We start from the raw sequence: 21648 nt of genomic DNA, 5'->3' as shown, positions 1-21648 counted from the left end.
CTTGTTTTAAAGTCTTTCATTTAGTACTAGGTCATTTGTTGATATAGAACCTATTTGCGAAATAGGCTTGCGCTTAGTGGCAATGACGCTTAATAAAAAGCAATGATGAGGTCTAAGTGTCCGTTCACACAGACCGGCTCGGACAGAATCGGACGGTGCTCTTCTTTTCACACAGACCTCCGGCGCGCGTACGGTTGGAACTGGCCGGAGCGACCAAGCTTTGTTTCACATAATCACACAGACCGGCTGGAAGAGCACTGTTCAAACAAACGGAGCTATTCGGCTGCGCGAGAGCGGAAGAGCGTGTCATCAGAAATCATACGTAGCCGGTCGGCTCCTTTTATTTTTACACACTAACCGCGTAAGGTTTGCTCTCCGGCATTCTCAATAACAAAAGAGGTGATATGTAAAAATGAACCTTATTTCAACTACCCAACACTCTATTTTAATCGCTATCAAAATCTGCTCTCCAGTCCGAGCCGGTCTGTGTGAACGGACAGTTGCAGCGCGCTTGCCTAGAAGATGCCTATTTAAGTAGGTACTCTTGCCTTGAAAATATTTAGGTTGTACGTGGCAAGAAACACGGATGCAAGAAGGGCAATCCACGCCTTAGCACGTCGTATCAGTAGATTGAATGTCAACCACATAAGGATACCAAGTTCATGGTTTCTCGCTATTCTGTGGTAGAACGGTGAACGAAGTACAAGGTTGTGAAGTTCCTGAACACTCTCCAAAGCATATCCGATAGAGGACCGATAAGATTCTATTAACTTTGTCGAGATTCGCAAATTCGTACTAAGCCTACAGAAAGTTTACTTTCGGGTCATTGTGAGAACTTTTCCAGCGGAACATTTAACGAGCAACAGGAACCAATAAACGACGCAACAGTTTTTTGAGTTGTGCTGATTGTGTTCAAATTGCCCGAATTCGAAGTTAAGAATCAAGTGATTGTTATGGTATTTCTATAAAATCTCTACTTATTATTATTTCAATGCGCACCAAAAAGTAAGATTTAAAAACATAAATGACATCAATAAATATTGTATATTTATGTTATAAGTTAATATAATTGAATTCACTCGATCAATTAAAAAGTCTAATACGTACCTACGTACCTCTAAAAATAAACCTTCATTTTATGTTCCTTAGATTGATCCTCGGAGCATTATGAAAAATTTGATGCGAGTATTCTTGCAAGGGCAAAAGATAATATTTTATAGTCTGTATAATGTCTAAAATATGAAATACTCTTAGTGTAGCACTTATTCTTTGCAATTACCACATTCATAACACTTACAAAATGTAGGTATCATTTTGTAACTTGGCATAAACTACTACTATATTTTAAACTTCATCACGGCATATAAACATAATATAAAACTAGGTACTTTAAAACAATAGGCTTGGCAATAAATGCTTCAGCGTCGAGCTAACATTCGCGTATGTTGAAATACGCAATAACTTACGCAACATAAAACAAAATCCGTTACATTAAAGCATAGAGGTGCCATATACTCGTATTAGAGGCAGAAATGTTCCTCAAAACGGTCTCAACAGTTGAGTTCAGTCGTTTACCATACATTTGCCACAAGCGTTGAGCCCCCTTTTTTCTGGGCAATATTCCTATATTTATCATGTGGCGCAACTCTTTCTGTAACGGTTAAATAGAATATTTCATGTTTTCAAATAATTTTTGGGTTCCAACTTCCATTATGAACTATACAAGTGGGAACGCTTTTTATCCCCTGATGTATGAGATAAGGTCTCTATGACTTCTATAACTCGATGCAAAGAAGCGCAATAATTCGTCACTGTCCGGAGGGCGGGCGGAAGCATGGCAGCGGAGTGATTTCAGGGATGAAATGCCCCCAACGTGCTTCCACTGCCGATATTGTCACGTCAACTACGCTAATATTGAAAATGAGTCAAATCTTGAATCGATAGCTTATCGATAAATTCGATTATGAAACGCTTGATGGCAAAAATTGGATAACTTTTTTTTTGTGACGATGACGTAATTCAAAGTAAAGGAAATAATTCAAAGTAAAGAAAGTAAATATTTTTAAAACGCGGTAAGTACATACGCAGTCTTTTTAAAATGCGCGGAGCACAGGAGAGGAAAAATATTGAAAAACTAGCTGTGCCCGCGACTTCGTTCGCGTGGAATAGTGACTTTTCGGGCAGCATATTTTGAATTACATATGGCAGCGGCGCGGCTCTCAGCGCGCTTTATATAGTAGCCACGGACGCTCAGGCGCGAGGCGTGTAGTACGTACTCTGTACGTAAAAAATGTTCACCGTGATTCTTTAAATTGACATACCTTTTTTATTTATGAACTGATTGACTTGAAATAAACACTAAATGTTAAGTGAAGCTTACTACAATATATTATTGAAAACCGTATCTAAATCGAATAAGCCGCTTCTGATATTAGCGTGCACAAACACACAGACACACAGACAAACAGACAAACAGACAAAAAAAAATTAATTACGATTTCGGGTTCGGCATCGATATAATAACAACCCCTGCTACTTTTTTTTTATATATTTCCATTGTACAGACACCACTTTTCTACAATTTTATTATATGTATAGATATGTCGGCATAGATATCATAGACTCCCCACGAAACGGCAGTAGGTTAAAACCGAAGAAGTTTCACATCTTTGAATTTGGTGGGGTTCACCCATCAATATCGCTGTACAAGTCAAAACTAAAATTAAAAATTGATCTACATGTCTGCACCTACAATGCTTGCAGAAGTAAAGCAAATGATTACTATTTGATCAGGCCTTTGTCTTGTTGAGTCGGGCATTGAAGCAGAAAATGTAAAAATGAAGAAATATTTTCTAACTCACTGAATCATATCGTCTCTCGATTGTCTTGCTCACGGAAGCTGTTTGCCCATTGTAGATATTCTTCTTTACGTCGATTCGTTGTGTTGTGCACACAGATTCTTACCATTTATACTAACTTGTCGATTTATATATTTTCATGTCAGATAAATATTTAGAAAATGCTTTGTGATTCATAAAATTTGCAATAAATAAATAATAAATATTTGCGAAAATGTATGTATTATACTGTGTCGACGGGAAATTGTAAAAACTGGGATTTGGTCAAATCCCCCAGAGATATGATCAAATCACTGAAGATGATGTTAAAAGGATAATTTGATTTCCTTTTCCCTGAAGAAAGTCAGTGATTGGATCAAACCCCTAAACTGCTTTAGTGAGAAGGTGAAATAAACAAATCTGCTGTTGATCATGGTAGACTAGGGGATGGGACCCTTGCTCCAGGCCCTATCTTGTTCATCGCCATTCATGGTGGTTTCAGGGTTGCCCCAGGAGGTTTCTGACGACATCCTTGGCGCAGCGCCAGCGGTAAGCGCTGTGGTTTTATAAGTGGGTGGTCCCTGGTCCAATTCCTGGCAGGTACAAATTGGGAATTTATATTTTTTAAATTGTCTCTGGTCAGGTCATGTGGGAGTCTACGGCCGTGGCTAGTTTCCTATCACACTTAAATGAACCTGCATTTTATAATAGGTATCGGTGCAATAATTTACTGGATAAAGTAGCGACGAGTAAATGATGAATAAACATACTCGTAGGTGCCTACAGAAAGCAATTTATATAATTTTTAAAAGCCCTTTTCGTTTAAAAGCCATACGAAGTTTGGAAAAGGCATTGCGATAAATCTAAAAGATAGCGGTCGTCGCCAGCACATTACATAAAGAGTTCCGTACAAAGATGGCGAGAAGGTTGTACATTTACGTTTAAAATATATTATTTTCTTATGCATTTCCCAAGAGATAAATTAATTCACTCACTTCGCACTCCGAAATACACTACGCTGATTTAATAAACAAAAATACTACGCTGGTTTAATATGAGAAGGTAAGGTTTAAATGAGAGGAAACTTTACCAAATCGGTTGCGTGGATGATTTTTAAAATCTATAAAGTAATCTTTCTATTAGTGTTGCTTTAATAAACAGGAGGCAATACGACAGCTGGCAAAGTCGGTACCATGTAATTTGTAGCTGCATAAATGAATGAATAAATGTCTGAGTTAATAAGTTACGTCTATCATATAAATAATTACTGAAAATAAATAATAATAAAACCCAAGATAAAGAAGAAAATAACTTAGGGCACATGCGAGGTCGAATAGATAGTACCATTTGGTAAAAGAAAATGAGGGCATGCAAAAGCGGTTATATTGCTGATAGCAATACCTAACCACACTAATATTACACTCGTAAATGCGAAAATGTGTCTAGCTTTTCACGGCCCGTCAGTTTAAACAATTTTGACGATACAGAGAGCTTACATACCGGGGACGGGCATAGGCTACTTTTTATCCCAGAAAAATTAAAAATCCCCACGGTATTTTATAAAACTAAATCCACGCGGACGTAGTGGCGAGCATCATCTAGATTCTTATAAGTAACTAGCTGATGCCCGCGACTTCGTTCGCGTGGATTTAGGTTTTTTAAAATTCCCGTGGGAACTCCTTGATTTCCCGGGATAAAAAGTAGCCTATGTGCTAATCCAGGGTATAATCTATCTCCATTCCGAATTTCAGCCAAATCCGTCCAGTAGTTTTTGCGTGAAGGAGTAACAAACATACACACACACACACACACACACACACACACACACATACAAACTTTCTCCTTTATAATATTAGTGTGAAGTGTGAAGTGTGATAGGCAACCTTTGCTGAAAGGCAAGGTTTGTTGAAAAGAGAATTACATGGGTAATTCTCTACCGTGTTCGCCTAACAATCCATTGCATCACACCCGCAATAAATCCTTCACGTTGATCCGCGGATGAACTGCCGCGACGTGAATGTTAACGAGAAAGATCCGTGATTCATTGTTATTTGGAACCCGCGGTCAGCGCCGCTGCATCACTCTGTTTCACGCAATTTATCACTGTGCGGATCCAATCTTCTTCGATCTAGAATATTGCCGATATTGTGAAAAATAAACACTAGTTTGTGCACATGGTGACCTGACGCGAACTATAATGTAAAAGAAAATGAAATCCATACTTCCATACTTGATATTATTAATGCAAAAGTGTGACTGTCTGTCTGCTAACTTTTCATGGCCCATCCATGTAACCGATTTTGACGAAATTTGGTTCGAGAGCTTGCATCTAAGGGAAGGACAAGGCTACCTTTGGTTCCGAAAAATCGAAGAGTTCTCATGGCGTTTACTTATAAGAAACTTAATTCCACATGTATGAAGTTGCGACAAGACCAGGACAAGACCAAGACACGATTAAGCCACAATCAAGACACGATCAAGACAAGAGCAAGATACGAACAAGACAAGACGAAGAAACGACCAAGGTACAACTAAGACAAGACCAAGCCAAAACCCTAATGTATCGCTCTGTTCCATGACTCTCGTGGTACTTAGCTACACGAGTTATGATCACTGTAAGTATCGGAACGCAATGACCTGTGGTCAAAATAGCGCTTGATTTATCACACAGAAATGTGGGGGAAAATTGCTTCAGGTGCGCGCACTCATATACTTCATATACATTGCTGTATGATGAACCGAGGCGCCTATTTATTCCGACCTTACACCTACTTAGGTTTATCCTTCGATTAACAACTAAAATCGTACTTTCGAAATGTCAGGTGGGTGTTTCCTTTCTCAAAGTGACAATTTTGTCACAAACCTCTGCAGTACCTACTTAGGTATATTGAAAGAGTTTTGTTTATTCATCAAAATGAATCCCCTTTTTATTCAAACAAGCGACTTATCACACAAGCAACAAGTCACAAATACAGCCAGCAAGAAAGTCATCAGAAGTTTTGATTGTATCACGCTTATCCAGCCTTAAATGCTAGTTAATCTTTAAACTTCAGCCCTAATTTATCTTTTGTGTCAACTTTAACAGTCCAGAGATACAAAGTTCGCTTTCTGTTGAAGAAAATAAAATAGGATTCCTAAATTATCGCCATACCAGTATGGATACGAATATTGTCTCTGCCATACTGCTCGCCCGCACATATAGGATGGATAGAGCCCTGTCATATAGGTAGGTAGCACCGATGTATAGGTAGGTCATAAAATCAAATTATATCAATGCATGGTGTTACCCTTTCAGTAATAAGTGTAAATTAAAAATGTATAAAACCCCCGACAAGTGAAGGTTACAGTAACTAGAAAAGAGCTGATAACTTTCAAACGGCTGAACCGATTTTCTTCGCCTCTCGATCAAGCCACCTTTCAAACAAAAAAACTAAATTAAAATCGGTTCATTAATTTAGGAGCTACGATGCCAAAGACAGATATACGGATACACACGTCAAACTTATAACTCCCCTCTTTTTGCGTCGGGGGTTGATAAAAATGTCACCAAATAAATTTTATCATAGCATTTTTCACTTCGAATCTTTATATTAATTTAAATAAATAGGTAGGCGCGGCGTTTGTACACCCGCCTGGTTTGTTTGAGAGACTGGAATTGTGGTCGGATCCAGTTAATTAAATGTGGATTTGATGAGGGATTAAGTACAAACGAAGCGTGACAGGGCGAAACTTTACTGCGGTCGCTTCTGACTTACCTATTTCGATTTTAAGATAAACTCTAGTATCTACCTACCTATTTATTAGTGCACAAGTTTTTAACATTTTCACATTATAATTGTATTAGGTTATTTTTAAAAATTGATTTGAGTTTTTGGCTGCTAGCAAGTGATGATGATGCCTAAGATGGAGCGTGCTTGCCTAGAAGTTGCCTATTCACTCTTGACTTGAAGGTACCCATATTATAGGTGGAAGGGAAAACTGACGCCGGAAGGGCATTCCATATCCTAGCTGTTCGAATTAGGAAAGACGAAGCAAATAATGTATGCTTATTAATCTAAGTTAGTTAAGTAATTAAGCTCATATTAGTTAAGATATTTTACATAGGTAGTAGGTAGGTAAGGTTTACCAAATCACGCAAACGTAAAGTATTTATAATGTAATCAGATCAACTACAATCCAGTAGGTAGGTACGGTTACAGAATACCAGACAGACTAGGCCTAATGATGGGAATGCCTGAGGCAATTTGCAGAATGTATTATAGTAATATCCAGATCATTCTCTACTGCTTAGTATCTGTACCCGTATACCTTGTACGGCACATTCCTATTATTAATAATTATTATCATAAAGTTACCTTATGCATTTACTAATTAATTTTTATTTGAACAAGTGTAAATTAAAAATTTATAACACCCCCGACGATCCAAAGTATTTGAGTTTTCCAAAACATCATTTTCAAATAAATAATTATGTATTTAGTTAGGCAACGTCCATCTTGACAGCTTGACATTTTGTCTATTGACATAATATTATTATGAACCTAACGGTTATCTAACCTTCTTTTCTACAAGAAAACTAGAAAAGAGCTGATAACTCTTAAACGGCTGAACCAATTTTTTAGATTATAGCTAAGAACACTCTCGATCAAGCCACCTTTCAAACAAAAAAAAACTAAATTAAAATCAGTTCATTCGTTTAGGCGCTACGATGCCACAGACAGATACACAGATACACAGATACACAGATACACAGACACACAGATACACACGTCAAACTTATAACACCCCTCTTTTTGGGTCGGGGGTTAAAAACAGCTCTAAACAACAATTGCTAGAGTTTATAACACCGTTCTATCACGTTTATTTTTCGTCGCTCGTAAAAAGAATAAAATGAAAGTGCCTTTTTAAAAAGCGTCATATTATCATCCTGTACAAAATATTTTTGCGAAATACCCCGTTTACGTTTATGAAGCGTTTATTTGGGCAGTTATGGCCTCCGGGTTAGCCATGATGGTCCTTTAAACTATTAAACGGTCTGCTGTTTCCATTAATTTTTCTTGTCTTCGAAGTTGATAGCTGTACCCGAAATTAAAGACTTTGGGAAGAAAATTAAAAAACTTAGTGTTTCTTCTCATTCTGAGAGAAGACCTGTGCTCAGTAGCAGGCCAGCTATTGGTCGATTATGATGATAACGATGACATAATTTATATTTTTATTTTGATAAAAAATTTACAAAAGGATTATAAAACCGACTTCAAAAACCACAAACACTAAAAAGTAATTTATTTTTTTTGGTTTTTGAAGTCGGTTTCATTTTTCTTTTGAAAATTTTTTATTTCACAATTTTTAGTGGCCTCACTGTACTATATGCCCAGTTAAAACCCTACTGTTTACTAAGCTATAACACTGATCGCGAGCAATTTACTCTTATCCATTGAAGAGTTCTATTCTCCGTCTCCGAAGGTATTCATAAAATCTTCACCAAATTTATATGGAACCACCTGCAAAGTATACCCTTGCAAACAAAAAATAATCCAAATCGGTCTAGGCGTCTTAGAGTAATTGGGGAGCATACATAAAAAAAAAGATTCCGATGAATTGAAAACCTCCTCCTTTTTTCGAAGTCGGTTAAAATAGGAAATAACTGGGAACAGGTATGCAGTTATAATCCTTTTTGTGTTTTGGACATATCCAAGGTATCCATCAGCTAAACCACGGCTCAGATTGAGCTGTCAATTACGTCACGGCTCTCCAGCCCTTAATCTATCATCTAGACACCAATTAAGCACCAACTGCCGCAGCGTATAGTGTTGCTCCAATTTATCAATTTATCTTGTATATTACTTTATTAACGTAAGTATGTGGAATGGTCTAATACAATTTAAAGCGGTTATTTAATGGTATTAAAAAGAAGGTATAAATTACATTAGATTTACGCGATTTTTAGTGTTCCGTAGCTCAAAAAGAAAAACGGAACCCTTATAAAATCACTTTGTTGTCTGTCTGTCTGTCTGTCACTGGGAGCCACTGGATTCACGCGGTGTGCAAAATCATAGCGTGTTGAAGTCCCTACAAGAGAGCTATGCCAAGCAGCGACCGTCTAGCGGTTGATAGTGATAATGATGATAAATGACTCCAATGCCTACCTAGTTACAGTTAAATAGTCCATCAGTCAGAACAATATGACGGGGATAGTTAACACCTCGTTTACACAACGGCGTCAGTAAACTTTTTGCGGCGTCCCGAGAGCTTTTGATCCGGACGTTTTCTGTGGAAAAACTACTCTAAAAGAATTATTGCTTTAGGTATGGCGGCGTAAAGTGCGCAGTAAGTCTCCATTATCTGCGCCGTTAGAGCCGCGTGAATGAAGGCGACGAACGTGGAGGGAATGTACAAGCTAACTCAATTCTTCCGTTCACTCCGTACTAACATCACGGCACTCATTTTTATGTGGCCAGCTTTTAGGATACGAGTAGGTAAATATGTATGTGTATGAAGAAATTCCTATGGCCGTTTTTATGGATCGACCACAATTTCGGTCCTGTACTCTTATAGCAATTTACTTTTTTTAGATGACTAGGAGTAAACTCGTACCTACTCTATTAGTTTTGGTGAAACACTAAATAGTACGTAAGTTACCATCTATGTAAGAAATTAATAATTTTTAAATTGGCTCAGATCTGGTCTGGTGGGAGGCTTCGGCCGTATCTAGTTCCCTACCAGAAAAAACGTGCCGCCTAGCGATTTAGCGTTCCGGCATATCCTTTCCAAGTTACCCGTTTCTATCTTATGGTGGATCGCAGTCAAATTCAAATTCGAATAGGTATGTTAATTCAATTAGACCTTTACAAGTACTTTGAATCGTCAAGAGCATCTACCACTGGTTCGGAATGCCTTTCCTACCGAGAAGAACCAGCAAGAAACTTGGCGGTTACTCTTGCTCTAGTCAAGACTTAACTTGTCATCGAATAAGACGAAAGTAATTATTATCCATATTGTAAATGCGAGTGTCTGTCTATCCTGTTATTTTTTTAATGCCGAAATTTTGACGAAAGGAAATAGCTTGCATATCGGAAACGGACTTTTATATACTTATTAAAAATCTTAATCCATAGGCGGCGTGCGGCGTAGCACGAGTGCTACGACGCGATGGTCGATGATGCTAAAAATATTATCTATACTAATAAATAAAATTGGAGTGTCTGTCTGTAATTTCGAAATAACTACCGCATATTAAGGTCATATGGTTATTTGAACGATACTATAACCGAATTACACGTTTTTAAAATTTTTGTCTGTCTGTCTGTCTGTCTGTCTGTCTGTTTGAAAAGGCTAATCTTGGGAACGGCTGAACCGATTTTGACGGGATTTTCACAGACAAGTAGAAAATTGACCAGGGAGTAACATAGGCTACTTTTTTAACCGACTTTCAAAAAGGGAGTTGTGTTTTTCTACCTATGTACACCGAAATCTCCGAGATTTCTGAACCGATTTGCGTCATTTCTTTTTTAATCGATAGAGGAACTTTGCGACATTGTTTCATAAAAAATTTGGAGTCCAACTCCTCAATCCTGATGCTGCAGGGGATCTGACCAATCCACGCGGGCGAAGCTGCAGGCATCAGCTAGTTCTAAAATAACTTTGTTTTCTTGGCACCTAGTGCAACTAGAGCAAAAAAAAATTTAGCGGTCTCTATCGTGCTGGGTAATTAATACCTAGTACGATAGGTACTACGAATGTAAAAGGATAAAAATGTTAAACCATGAAGCCAAAATCCCGTCAAGAATAATTTTACTGTTTAAAAGCAGGTTAAAAGGGGTTGGCTGAAGTGAGACGTCGTTTATAGGTATAGAAAATCTTAAGTAGATAAGTAAAGGTACGAATAATGTTATACCTGCTTAAACTCATAATATCTACCTACTAACTCCATATCAAAATGTAATCTGATGAACCCCTTCGTATCTTTGATCAAGGGCCGTTTAGTGAAGATTAATTTGTTCACAATAGGAAACACAAACAACCTAATTGACCAAGGAGCTCTATAATATATCATCATGACCAACGCATCGCCGGCTCACTACTGAGCACGGATCACTCTGAGGCATACAGGTTTCCTCACGATATATTCCTTCACCGTTAAAGTAAGTGATATTTACTTAATTGCTTAAAACGCACATACTGAGAGTAAGAGGAGCGTGCCCGGAACCGAACCCCCGACCTCTCGAATAGGAGCGAACGTTTTAACCACTAGGCTATCACGGCTCTATGTTTGTACCACGTATTCAAAAAATGTGTAAAGACTGAAACTGAAAGATGCAAGTTTTTGTTACCTAGGTAATTAGATTTCGGTATAGTTATATTAGTTGTTATTGCACAGTTAATTTAATTAAGTACCTACCATAACATAACAGCGTGTAAAGTTTGTTTAATTTTCTATCGCGTGGGACAGGTATTGGCACCGGTTAATCTGGATTTGATACAGGATTAAGTTTGCACAACATGTGTCGGAATAGCGCCGGAATAAGAGCGCAGAGCAGCTCAATGCTCCTGTCTACTTCGGTTTCAAGCGGATTAAACTTTCATGGCGTCTCCGACACAATTTGTTTACATCTATATTATATTATATACTAGATGATGCCCGCGACTTTGTCCGCGTGGATTTAGATTTTTTAAATCCTGTGGGGACTCCTTGATTTTCCGGGAGAAAAACTTGCCTATATCAATTTCCGGGACGCAGACAACCAAGAGGAAGCTTGCACCCCGGAAATTGAGATAGGTAACTTTTTATCCTGGAAAAGCAAATAGTTCCCACAGGTTTTATTAAAACCTCAATCCACGCAGACGAAGTCGCGGGCATCTAGTACCTATACAATAATTGATCTCTCCACACTGACACCATATTAGTATGTACCTACATTGCACCCATGCGAAGCCGGGGCGGGTCGGTAGTATTGAATAAAAAATATTATATTATCGCTTCAGAAGTAATTTGCAACTGTACCTATCTAGGTAGAAACTTCGCGTATCGTGGCTGCAGGCTGGGATCGGTGGTTGGCGCCAGTTTAATTATTCTGGATTTAATGAGGGATTAAGTTCACGCGACGCGTGACGAAGTGAGACCGCTGTGTCATCTACTCTTACTACAAACAGATATTATTATGCTTTCCTATAGATATTCTGAGTCAGTAGGTACCTACTTCACTTTATTTTATCAAGAGTTAATCAAGTTTTTTACGGATTCAAACCTGGCTCACTTGGCTATGTGACCTTAGGTTTAATAATGTCGGGTATCCTATCCGGTGCGCTCCTTCGACGGCACTCAATAACTCTTATAATATCTTAATTGCACTTTATTGCGTCGAACCAAGAGTCTCAATTTATTTAAACGTCTTTGCAGAGTGACCTGGAAGATATGAGTAGGTATTCTGTGATGGTATTTTCAAGTTCTAAAGGATCTAAGTATCCTTTTGAATTTTACGAGATGCAAAGCCAAAGTGACATGTGGTCAGGGCTAATTGTCCTTAAAACCGATGGATATTGGAAGCCTCAATAGGTACCTGGAACTTCCACACACATAATAATATCCAGAACAGATCCTATTTTCTAATTGAATTAGCAAATGGCTATTTGATTTACACAGGAATAAGCCTAATTGCCGTAGATCAAATAGCGTGTCTAGTCTGTAAAGGATGGTATGCTACGACCGTGACTAATGCGTACTACGGGAGCGTTTTACGAGCTATGCACTACAGATCTAGCGAACGTGCCACAGAATAACCTCTCAGCTCTAGTGGGTGTCAGGCACTTTATTAGTTAGATGTTGAAAGCAGTTGAAAGCACATAGGTGTGTTTAAGTTGACTTAGGGCTAGATAAGTTTACGAGTAGGTATTCTTAGATCTAGGCGGGCATTCATGTCGAAACCAGGTATCTACTATTCTTTATCTGTACCCGTGGCTGAATTTTGAGATTATATTCTCTCTTTTTTTAAAAACCAGCCAGATAATAATAAGTGGGTATAAAATGTTATAGTGTGATAGCCTAGTGGCTAGAACGTCCGCCTCCTAATCGGAGGTCGGGGGTTCGATCCCGGGCACGCACCACTAATCTAAACTTCAGTTATGTACGTTTTAAGCAATTAAATATCACTTGCTTTAACGGTGAAGGAAAACATCGTGAGGAAACCTGCATGCCTGAGCGTTCTCCATTGTTCAAAGGCGTGTGAAGTCTGCCAATGCGCATTGGGCCAGCGTGGCAGACTATGACCTAAAGTCTAAACCCTGAGAGAAGACCCGTAATCAGTAGTGGGGCGGAAATGGGTTGATCATGATGAAAATGTAAGTAGATAAGATAGGTACCTATTATTTACGAGAGGTCGGTAGGTAGATATTTCTAACGGACAATTAGTTAATTACCTACTTATCTAGTAGGTAGATTTAAACCTGATTAAGATGAATCAAACTCTCAACTTTCTCTTGAATTAAAAGAGAGAATCAGGAGACTTTACCGTGTACCTATTAGGTATAGGTGCGAATTTTTTCATCACATCCAGAGAAAATTAGTTCTGGGTGTTTTGCTCAGCGAAAACTAGGCTGAGAGAAATAAAACGCGCGATGGCAGCGACGCGACAGAACCGAATGAGCATTCGGTAATAAGTTTGACCGTTTGACAGTTACCTACTATCCAGTCTCCAAGATATTTAAGTATAAGTATTAACTGATACCTCAATATGAATAAAATGTCGACGATTCAAAGCCCATTGCACTATTGTCCCAACTAATCCTACTTAGATAGAAAAAGTTTTACACTTCACTAGTTGGACGATAGGTATTTATAGGGAATACCTACAGTTACACGCGTTTCGCAATTTTCAAAGGCGTTTCATTTTCAATTTTCATTCCTTATGTTAAAAATTACAACTGCTAGGAACCGCGTTGGACACGCACGGGCGTTCGCTGCGGTCTCGCGTTCTGTTTGTTTCAATCTTTATTCAGAGAATTATTGCTTTGTAGTGGCGATGATGGCGTAAAGTGCGCAGTAAGTCTCTATTATCAGCTCCGTTAGAGCTGCGTGAATGAAACTAACGAACGTGCCGGGCATATCCTACAAGCTACCTCAATAATTCCTACTTGCTTTATCTAAGTAGGTATAATAGGCCCACATGCGCTGCTAAGTTTAGTGGCCTTGTCTTGTCTCACTGTCTTACTCTACCTGCCCATTAGTAGAAACGAGGCATATTTTGGAGTACTACAGGTCACGTGGCAAGTAGCATACGACTCACTGCTCACCCCATGATTCTGGTAGCATACGACTCACTGCTCACCCCATGATTCTGGTAGCATACGACTCACTGCTCACCCCATGATTCTGGTAGCATACGACTCACTGCTCACCCCATGATTCTGGTAGCATACGACTCACTGCTCACCCCATGATTCTGGTAGCATACGACTCACTGCTCACCCCATGATTCTGGTAGCATACGACTCACTGCTCACCCCATGATTCTGGTAGCATACGACTCACTGCTCACCCCATGATTCTGGTAGCATACGACTCACTGCTCACCCCATGATTCTGGTAGCATACGACTCACTGCTCACCCCATGATTCTGGTAGCATACGACTCACTGCTCACCCCATGATTCTGGTAGCATACCACTCACTGCTCACCCCATGATTCTGGTAGCATACGACTCACTGCTCACCCCATGATTCTGGTAGCATACCACTCACTGCTCACCCCATGATTCTGGTAGCATACGACTCACTGCTCACCCCATGATTCTGGTAGCATACCACTCACTGCTCACCCCATGATTCTGGTAGCATACGACTCACTGCTCACCCCATGATTCTGGTAGCATACGACTCACTGCTCACCCCATGATTCTGGTAGCATACGACTCACTGCTCACCCCATGATTCTGGTAGCATACGACTCACTGCTCACCCCATGATTCTGGTAGCATACGACTCACTGCTCACCCCATGATTCTGGTAGCATACGACTCACTGCTCACCCCATGATTCTGGTAGCATACGACTCACTGCTCACCCCATGATTCTGGTAGCATACGACTCACTGCTCACCCCATGATTCTGGTAGCATACGACTCACTGCTCACCCCATGATTCTGGTAGCATACGACTCACTGCTCACCCCATGATTCTGGTAGCATACGACTCACTGCTCACCCCATGATTCTGGTAGCATACGACTCACTGCTCACCCCATGATTCTGGTAGCATACGACTCACTGCTCAACCCATGATTCTGGTAGCATACGACTCACTGCTCACCCCATGATTCTGGTAGCATACGACTCACTGCTCACCCCATGATTCTGGTAGCATACGACTCACTGCTCACCCCATGATTCTGGTAGCATACGACTCACTGCTCACCCCATGATTCTGGTAGCATACCACTCACTGCTCACTCCATGATTCTGGTAGCATACGACTCACTGCTCACCCCATGATTCTGGTAGCATACGACTCACTGCTCACCCCATGATTCTGGACAGCGGCAAAGTACATAAATCATCATCATCAACCAATCGTCAGCTCACTACTGTGTACGGGTCCCCTCTCAGAATGAGGTTTAGCCACTATCCGCCACGCTGGCCAAGTGCGGATTAACAGATTTCACACATCTCCTTCAGAACACTCAGGCTTGCTGGTTTTCTCACCATGTTTCCCGTCACCATTAAAGTATATTTAATTGCACATAACTCCGAAAAGTTAAAGGTGCGTTCCCGGGATCCAGCCCCTGACCTCTCGATTACGAGGGCGTCTTAACCACTACGCTATCACGGGTTTTATTCATATTTAATCACATAAATATATTAAATAGGTACACTTTATTTTATCGATCTATTAACCAATAACCTTCTCAAATAGCACCCCACCCATTCGTTCGCGCGTGTGAAGAGAGCACTTTAGCGTCACTTGTGTCGTAATTAGTCTTAACCTTATCAATGAAGGAGTTCGATATTACGTGGTTACATCATAGACGTAAAATCTTTATTGGGTTAAGAAGTATATCGAGACTCGAGAGGCTTTGGAAGTTCAGACTTTTTCAGACAGAAATTCGATTTATAATAAGTATAGGTAGGTACCTATATTATTATAATTTGTAATTGAATCATTATATCAAAATACTAATAATAAAAGTAAAATAATGCGAAAGTAACTCTGTTTCTTACCTGTTCACACAAAAATCACTGAACCGATTTCGCTGTGCCCTGGGAACGGTCATGGATACTTTTTAACACGAAAAATTCGAATCGATTCGTATAAGATGATGACTGCAGTGATGGTTTACGATTCAATTGACACCTAATTCATGAAAATCGGCCCAGTAGTTTAGGTACTACGATGGAACACACAAAATCTGGATACAAACATACATACATACATACATGCTAATATCATAAACCTACCTTTTGGCTTTGCCGCAGTCGGGTAAAAAAAAGCTAAGCTTTTTAGTAAACATTTATTGATATAACTTATTACATTTAGGTAGGAAAACGTATAGTAACATAAATACCTACAAAGTCCAAACCAATTCTAAAATCGCAACGTCTCTTCCGATGGCGGTTTACTTTTCACTTTTAACCGGATATCTATAACAACAGTCTTCTTAAACATGTCGATTAGATCATTTCTAACATGTGATTTGATCTGTTGTAATCTCCCACCGCCAGCGCCGCTTATCAATCTAGCAAGTCTCTCTGTAGGGCATTCTACGGAAACAGAACAAATGATCTTATCTTCGTGTTTTATATCGTCAAAGTATTCTAGCTGCGTTTTCAAGTTGTATGGGATTTCCTGCGCAAGGAAATCTAGAAACTTAGCTCGCACAGCCTCTTCTATTAACGTCTCGGGCGTCTGATCCGACCAGTCTGTTGCTGAGTAATGTAGTGAGCGGGGTTTTGAATTGCCAATGAGATATTTCTGGGAAAACAAAAAAGTTTTTTTTATTCATTATAGGCAAGCGCTTGACCACAATCACACCTGATGGAAAGTGATGATGTGGCCTAAGATGGGACGCGTTTACCTAGTAGTTGCCTATCCAGTCTTGTTTTAAAGATACCCGGATTGAAAGATGAATATATGAACATGGTGCTGATAAGATAGATCACACACGCCAAACGCGATGCAATTCTTTACGCTTAAAATCTTAGATATGCCATGTTTGTGATGGATATATAGCCACATACAAAATTGAACAGAAAAGTGTCCAGATCGACTTTATCTTGCTTACAGCAGAATCAATAAAAATCCATACTTAATATTATAAATGAAAAAGTATTGTGCCTACAGAATTCCTAAAAAACTTAAATCCATGAAGTTGCAGGCATCATCTGTTTGCTACAGAAAAAGCTTGCAAGTTGCATCTTTTAGACAGGCATAGGCTACTTTTTATTCTAGACAATCAAAGAGTTCCCACAGGATTCAAAGAAAACTAAATCCATGGGTACAAAGTTGTAGACATCATCTAGTATACATAAAAGGTTTAAACCTTTACTTTATTCAGATAAAGTTAAATGTATGAGACTTGGTCCTACTGAGCTATTTAACTCTTAAACAAAACTTGCAATTACCTTTATATCATTAACACCATCTCCATTCAGTGCTGATACTAAGAAAACATCAGAGAAATGACTGTAACCTCTTTCTTCCATCTTCTTGTTTTTGTTTGCATTTGGTATTGGATTTCCAGCAATCATACCATTTGTAAGGTTCCTAATGATTGCTAATAATTGCTTTTTGGTTTTCAGCATATCCACCTAGAACCAAAGTGTACAGCTGATGCTCTTGTATTGATGAATTCTTTATAAAATTACTGCATTTAGGTTTTCTTGTTTTTCTGGGATAAAAAAGCTGTACTGACAACCTTTCTTATTTTCTGGGATAAAAAAGGTTGTTAGTACAGCTTGCATCCTCCAGGATGCAAAACTACAACGGAGCAACAGATCAATGTGATTTATTACATGGATATAGTTAAAGAACTGAAGAGTGATATAAGCTACTTTTTATCCCAGAAAAATAAGAATTTCCAGGTTTCTAAAAACCTAAATCCATGTGAATGAAGTTGGGGGCTCAGCTAGTTCAAAAATAAATATTACACCATGTTGTACCTTGTTAAGTATCAAAAAACTTGGTATATGTTTGATCATTTCCAACATTTTGATGACATCACTATGCAGATTATCCTTTGTCCACTTATTAGAGACATCATGCACTACTCCGACAACATCTGCACACCTTAAGCTTTTCTCACAAGCTGCAAGCATAGAATCTGGCAAGTTATATCTGAAATATGTACAAGAGATTCTTATACAGCATATTAAATATGAAAACCACTTATTGTGTTCTATGAAGCTGCCTTGTAAGTAATAAAAACAAGTTGCAGCTTACAAATTTTTTTGTTTGGAATGGCCATCTAGTGGATGCTACTACATACTAGTGTAGTTTTTTTTTTTAATTCATGAACCAGTGAAGATACAGTCTAAGATAGAGCGTGCTTGCCTGGAAGCAGAAAATGCCTATTCACTCTTGACTTAAAGGTACCCATATTAAAAGTGGCGGAGGGGAAAACTGATGCTGGAAAGGTGTTTCGTTGCTTTGTTGAGCGTGTAGAGTACAGACAGCAAGTCATTTATCAAGAAGTCTTACATTCTTTAACAGTACATTTAACAGTTTTTAAAATTTTAAGTCATATACAGGACAAATATGCCCACACGTGAAGTCCCACTTCGAGACTAATAAACACTTAACTTACTTTTTTTGTTCTTTCTCTGTCACAATTCCTGGTGTATCCAGAAATACAATTTGAGTATCCTGTTCATAACATATTGCTCTCACTAACTTTGTTGTTGTGTGTACTTTATTAGATGCTGCACATATCTGAAGTCAAATTTCACATTTAGTTAAAATGTAACGGACTAACCAGGCTGTATGTTTTGCCTTTCCCGAGATGGATGAATGAAACATGCTACCTACTAAAATTATATCAGCTATTTATAATTATGAAGTGTCTAGCCGACCGAGGGTCGGAAGACGAATTTGTTTTTATAGAACCGACCGTCGTATCGCAAGCTGATATATATTATAATTATTGTGGATATGGTTAATAACCGTCTACCTTTCGCTCAGTAATTTTATTAATTAGAGTACTTTTTCCAGCATTTGGAGCTCCTATAATTGCAACGTTAACCACTTTATGAAGGTCTTTTTTACATTCACGTTTAGGCTGTGAGGAGTACGACAATGTTCCCAAGGTTCTAATATTATGACCTCTGCGCAATGAAATTAAAACCAATGTGGCCATTATTGTTTCTAATATTTTATATCTCTTTACGACACAAAATACAAAACAAATTATACTTTTTAACACACACGGTAGCTATTTAAGTAATCAAAACATTAACCTCACAGGTGACAGGGCCATAATACAATTTATCTGATCAGTCCATAGAGTAGGATTATATGGATCAGTCTGCCATAGCGATAGTATTCCAAGCATGGACGTATTATAATATAATATCTCTATGATTCCAAGCAGTCTATCTATAGGTAGTTTGACAATTGACAGCTACATGACAATCGAAATCGCAATCACAAACGCATAACATTGGATCGTAATGAGGAACTTGGACCCATTTGGACCGAGCTTGGACTAACCTTTTGTTAATACCTGTATCTTTGGTATTTACGCAAAAAAAAATTAAGATATCAAGCCGCCGCTATCATCGACCTTCATTGATGTCGAAACGTTTGTCGAAACCACCTCTTGCCATAGTTGCCGCGATTATATGAATGTTACCCATAACTGCTGTACGGACTCAAGGGCGGAGGGAAGGATGTTACTTACTAAAAGTCTGGCAACATTACCATTCTGTTTTCCTTTTTTTCTTTTGTAGGTTGGTACTGTTAAATACCTACAGGCTATAGCTTTATAATAGGTAGGTACCTAGGTACTTGTTTACGAAAAGAAGAGAAGTAGACGAAAAGCAGAAAAAACTTGTAAATTAATATTTGACGTTTTTTTTTGATCAGTGTAATTGTAAAATGTTAAGTATTTCTTACAGAATACTTAGGCGAAAGTGTTATTTATCGGCATGAATTTGCTCAGGTATTTATTTAATTAATGTTTGAGTTTGTCCTGTTGTTTTATCAAAATTAATGAAGTCCATAAAAAGTTATTTTTCTTTTAGAAATGTCAGAGATAAAGTATAAAAATCAAATTCTAGCAGCAATAGATCATTTACGTTCCCGAAAATCACGACCAGATATAAACAGAATTTGCAAGTTTATGCTTAAGTGTTATAAAGTAGCTCCAAAAGATACTAAGGCGGATCTTAAACGGTGCCTGAAGGAAAAAAGCATATTTAAAGTTGATTATAAAGATAATGTAAGCTACAGAAACGCAGCAAAGTGGCGAAAAAAGTCAACACAACATAACAGTAAGTTATCATTAAAATGATCATTACCTATTTGATATTAAAATTAGGTAATCATGATTATTTTATAGTACTATAAAATAGTTTTATAAGTTTGAGCGCTAAAATAGTGAAACCAAAATAAAACTTTTTCTTCATTGTGAAATAAAATTGTTTTATTATACAATTCAGCTAACTAATAATATGAGTAGGTATGTATTATTTTTCATAGAGCTTGATAAAATAAAGTATTGAGCAAGAGAATTGAATCTCTTGTAAAGTTGTAAGTCCCACAACTGGAGAATTTAATTCTCTCATTCAAATTATTTCTAGAGCTCAATCACACTATATTTTCTAAAAATGTTTAGGAAAGTTTGAAAAACAAACATTCTTAAAAATAAAATTCAATGTGGTCCACTGACAGAGGCTGTCATGGCCCTAGTGTTTAGGGCCTCCTTACAAAGTGTGCTATCTCTAAAAGACATGCAATTAGGAGATTTCTGAAGAATAATTATTGTTTGAACTCATTCATTCACTGATTAGAATAAGCTGCCACTTATGTTCTGCTGTTTGATATAGTTCTTGCAATTCACTAGTGTGCATGCTCTTTACTTGTGGTTACGTTGTATACAAGCACATTGCATAAATGTGTGTGTCTGTCAGACTAATCAATCATGAACAAGCACTCGCAAATGCTTTACTTATACCAATGCGAGGATTAATGAAGTACAAGAACTATAATAATAATGATTTGTAAATATTTACAGAGATGAGTAATAATAGCGCAATTGCTACAAGTGAGCGTCGAATTATAACATCTGCTATCGCAACTTTAATATACCAAGATCAAAGCTATTTAGAAAATGGAATTGCGTTTGATGATCTTGTAAGAGTTGCAGCTTCACAGGAGTCCAAGTATTCTAAGAAGCAATTAGAAACTATAATTAATAAAGAATTGTCATCTGGGAGCCTGGTTAAGTTACCAAATGGAACATTGGCTCTTGGACCGGCCGATCATGATGGTGACAGCTCTGATAGTTTCAAATTTGAATATAATGATTCTAACACAAAGGTAAAATTATTTGAGTGAGCTTAAATAAGAATTTTTTTTAGCCACCATTACTATTAAAAAACTGTTTAGTCAGAATTGATAGTAAACATGTTTATCCAGTATGAAAAAAAAATTTAATTGAGTGGAAAATACATCTACTTTGATTAGTTAATACAAACTATGTTTGTATGAAGGGAGTGGTGGAGAGACCTCTGTTAATCACTCTGCTATCACTGCTTTTTCCTAATAAGGAATTATCATTCTTATACTATCATGGTCCTTCTCTACTGACTTTGTCTGAAGACTTGA

At 38.1% G+C, this 21648-nt stretch overlaps 1 protein-coding gene, 2 long non-coding RNA genes and 1 pseudogene across 3 annotated transcripts; 2 read left to right on the top strand and 2 right to left on the bottom strand.

Moving 5' to 3' along the window:
• The first annotated feature begins 240 nt into the window (after positions 1-240).
• Positions 241-18498, top strand: LOC123867039. The gene is made up of 3 exons (XR_006796315.1): positions 241-499; positions 10646-10655; positions 18489-18498. It is a non-coding gene; the product is annotated as an uncharacterized LOC123867039 (long non-coding RNA).
• Positions 8175-21531, bottom strand: LOC123867040. Its single transcript, XR_006796316.1, has 3 exons — positions 21515-21531; positions 9972-9976; positions 8175-8481 (listed from the first exon to the last, which is right to left on the bottom strand). It is a non-coding gene; the product is annotated as an uncharacterized LOC123867040 (long non-coding RNA).
• Positions 16329-19271, bottom strand: LOC123867032 (GTPase Era, mitochondrial). Its single transcript, XM_045908872.1, has 5 exons — positions 18992-19271; positions 18629-18753; positions 17985-18159; positions 17448-17633; positions 16329-16797 (listed from the first exon to the last, which is right to left on the bottom strand). Exons 1-5 carry the CDS (start codon positions 19175-19177, stop codon positions 16411-16413), a joined length of 1059 nt encoding a protein of 352 aa, XP_045764828.1. The 5' UTR covers positions 19178-19271; the 3' UTR covers positions 16329-16410.
• Positions 19801-21648, top strand: part of LOC123867036 — a 31184-nt pseudogene continuing 29336 nt past the window's right edge.

Source organism: Maniola jurtina, chromosome 7 (genome assembly GCF_905333055.1).
Source record: "Maniola jurtina chromosome 7, ilManJurt1.1, whole genome shotgun sequence".
NCBI classification, from domain to species: Eukaryota; Metazoa; Arthropoda; class Insecta; order Lepidoptera; family Nymphalidae; genus Maniola; species Maniola jurtina.
Note: the sequence above shows the minus strand (reverse complement) of the source record. Positions and strands in the feature narration are given on the sequence as shown.